This window comes from Dendroctonus ponderosae, unplaced genomic scaffold, assembly GCF_020466585.1.
Source record: "Dendroctonus ponderosae isolate FM_Combo_2020 unplaced genomic scaffold, Dpon_F_20191213v2 Dpon_F_20191213_1082, whole genome shotgun sequence".
Classification (NCBI taxonomy): Eukaryota; Metazoa; Arthropoda; class Insecta; order Coleoptera; family Curculionidae; genus Dendroctonus; species Dendroctonus ponderosae.
The window spans coordinates 776-3,822 of record NW_026017195.1 but is presented as its reverse complement, the minus strand read 5'-3'; the positions used below and the strand labels follow the sequence as shown (position 1 = coordinate 3,822).

Sequence of the window (3,047 nt, the reverse complement as noted above, 5' to 3'; positions counted from 1 at the left end):
CATTAACAATTCCTCTTCCAATTTCTTTTTCTGCAAATCTGCTAGTTCTAGCCGTTTATCAAGCAGTTGGTCGTATTTTTCAGCTATTTCAGACCTTGTTAGACAAAAGCGGAGGTGCCATAGTGATTCTCTGATTAACTAACAGACGATTAGTTTGCGACGGTGCAACACATTTTTTTTTAAACACCGGTTAAGATATAATCCGTGTTTAAAGCGAAAACGGTGCAACCGGGGGTTAAAACTAATCTGCTGCACCGTTCAACTTTATCATCCGCTTAACTAAGTTCCACCTAGTTCAGGGATTTTTGATAATTTTAGGGGATTTCTTACCTGCCTAAGTTGAAAGCTTCTGACAGAAACGTCTGCAAGAAAACGATCGTTGGACTTTATTTTGAAGACGATTAAAAGCGTGTAAATCTGTGTAATGTGTTTTCAGTGCGAAAAAATTAAATGAAATGGAATACCCAATGAAATCGGAAAATACTAAATCACCCAATCTTTTTACTAATTACACTAATTTAATTGGAAGTGCGCATTCTTATGCTGCCGATTTCAACGCCTCGTCACCAAGTAAAGTCTTCCGCAGTAAAGAATCTTTGTGGAAGTGATACGAAAATAGAAAAAGAAGTCCGGGATGATTGTGTCCCAAGAAAAAAATCGATAATACAGACCGGCGGTGGTGCAGCATTTACACCTTCCCAGGACCCTTGTAATGAAATTATTAAGGACGTCAGAAATGAAAGCGACAGACCGTAAAAGAGAGCGAGAAGAAGCAGAGCATGCTCTAAAAGTAAAATGTTTACAATTAGGCATTGCTCTTAAGGAAGCCGAATTTAAAAAAAATAAATCCGAATAAAAGAAAAAAATAGAATTGGTGGTTTTATATAAATATATTAGTTGTACCATTACAGTCTCTTTGGTTAGTCGAAACTTTTTAAAAAATGTGTAATCATCCAAATCATGAAAAGGATTTGCACGATTGTTAATCCGCCTTGGCACGCCAAATTCAATTATCTCCAATTCATCTATATCGTCGTCATCGTTCCATATTAAAGAATTCATAAAGAACGCCATGACCCTATCAGATATCCGCCGAACAAGAATGAACCTAAACGTGATTTCAACAGTTTGTTTTTGGTTATGTATATATTTGTAACCCGTCAATCAACCCGCGACGCTTGCGTATAGGTCCCACTTATGGCTAAGCCGAACCGCGAGTACGGCTTAGGCTAAGTGCCACTTAGACTGGTTTAAGTGGCGCTTAAACTGAGGTGCAGTCAACTTAATAGTTTAAGTTGACACTTAACTCCTAAGCCGAAGCGGTGCAGTTGGCCCTTAGTTCATTCATGTCATTCCCGCGTCAAAACGCTTAGTTGTTGAGAGCCAGAGCTGTCAAGCTCCTCGCTTGTGTCAATTTGCCACTCGCCTGCTGTATTCAGCCCGATTTAATTACTTGGTACCTTGTCCTTATTATATGATCGGAACTATTATTAAATAGTAATTCAGGTTTTCAAATGTGGCGTCAACACACGCCTATGGTCGACCGGTTTTATAAACAATGAATCGGAACTAATTGCGAATGCGAGTCAAATCAAGCGCGATGGGCAAAAGTAGACCCACCAAAAATAATTTTGTGGTGATCCACATCACCAAGTGCACTGACTAAATGTACAGCCGGAACGTCATTCACGTCATAACATACGTCTTGCTTGCTTCTGAAGAATGCTATGGCCGCGTTGACAGATTTGTCAACAAATACGTCCATTCATAAGTTAAACACACAACGTCTGACAAAACCGAAAAACTGTTAAACATCAGCATAAAATCTAATACGAATTGACAGATCAGAATAGAAACAGTTTAACATCGTCTAAATGGATACAAGGGACAGACGTCTAACCTGGGTGAAACAAAAACGAGTTCTATGAATGATTTTTATTAAGCAATTTTACATTGAAGCCCCTTTGTAGTCTGTACAGGAGGTAATTTTTCCGTTCTGATGCGGTAGCAAACAATACCATCGAACTGATTTGTATATACACTAGAACTAAAATGACCCTTAAAGTGTAAATTAATATAAATATCGTAAATTTAGCATTAATATTAGTACACATTTCCGTGAAGGCTTCTTGAAGCGCGAGTGCGCCATTTCTCGTTGACGTTCGTATGAAACCAATCGAGATTTTTGTCATGTTCAAGACGCTGTTACAGAAACATTACGGATTGTACAGACTGCAACGTCGAAACGAAAATGAACAGTTCAAAAGGAAAAACACCGGCCGAGTCAATAAAACTGAAACGGCACTAAGGAAAGTACGCGTGTATCGCTTTCCAATAAAATGTAGTAAAGTCTTTGTTGCACTAATGCATCGATAAGCACTCACGTATCAATCGAGCAAAAAACTTTCACAATAAAAAATACGCCCTAATTACTGTAAATTATCAGTCTACTACTATACTGTACGACTTTGCTAAAGACAGCAGGTATGCCTTTACACTATTTACAGGGAAAATAGTCGTCACTGATTTATTTCACATGACCGCAAACGGTACAAAATAGCTTTCACACTCCTCTCCGGTTTTGCGCCACTGGTCAGTTTTACCCTTCAGAAACACTAAAGCACATCCATGCGGATCCAGCGGCGACCAGTTACAAACACATCTATTTTGGAATGCTTCATGAACAGTCACTTTCTACGACACCGTTTATGTAATGTTGTGATCCGTTGCGCGGTTTTATTTGGTCGGGTATGGGTTGATTACCGTGACGGCTGCAGCTTGTTGGCTGGCCAGAACCGCAGCTGAAAAAAGCGTCAATTGCGTCCGTTAGACAAACACCACACAACTATCCAGATTGATTGATTGATTACCCAGGAGCGTGTTCATAATCAAAGCCCGAACGGGCCAGAATCACTCTCTTGTATAAACCTAACCGCTTTTTTGCTTATGAACCCCCTCCTGCTTCTGATATTAAACAGGCTTTTTCTAGGGGAGCGACAATGATTCACAGTATGTAGAAGTTAACACAGGTTGTCCACATACAGGGC

At 39.6% G+C, this 3,047-nt stretch overlaps 1 protein-coding gene across 1 annotated transcript; it reads right to left on the bottom strand.

The window, feature by feature from the left end:
* Positions 1–1,920: 1,920 nt before the first annotated feature.
* Positions 1,921–2,802, bottom strand: LOC125502917 (zinc finger protein 608-like; the record flags this gene model as incomplete). Its single annotated transcript, XM_048662396.1, is given in 1 exon segment — positions 1,921–2,802. A coding segment is annotated over 1 exon segment (66 nt), but the record flags the coding sequence as incomplete, so codon positions are not given.
* Positions 2,803–3,047: the final 245 nt, after the last annotated feature.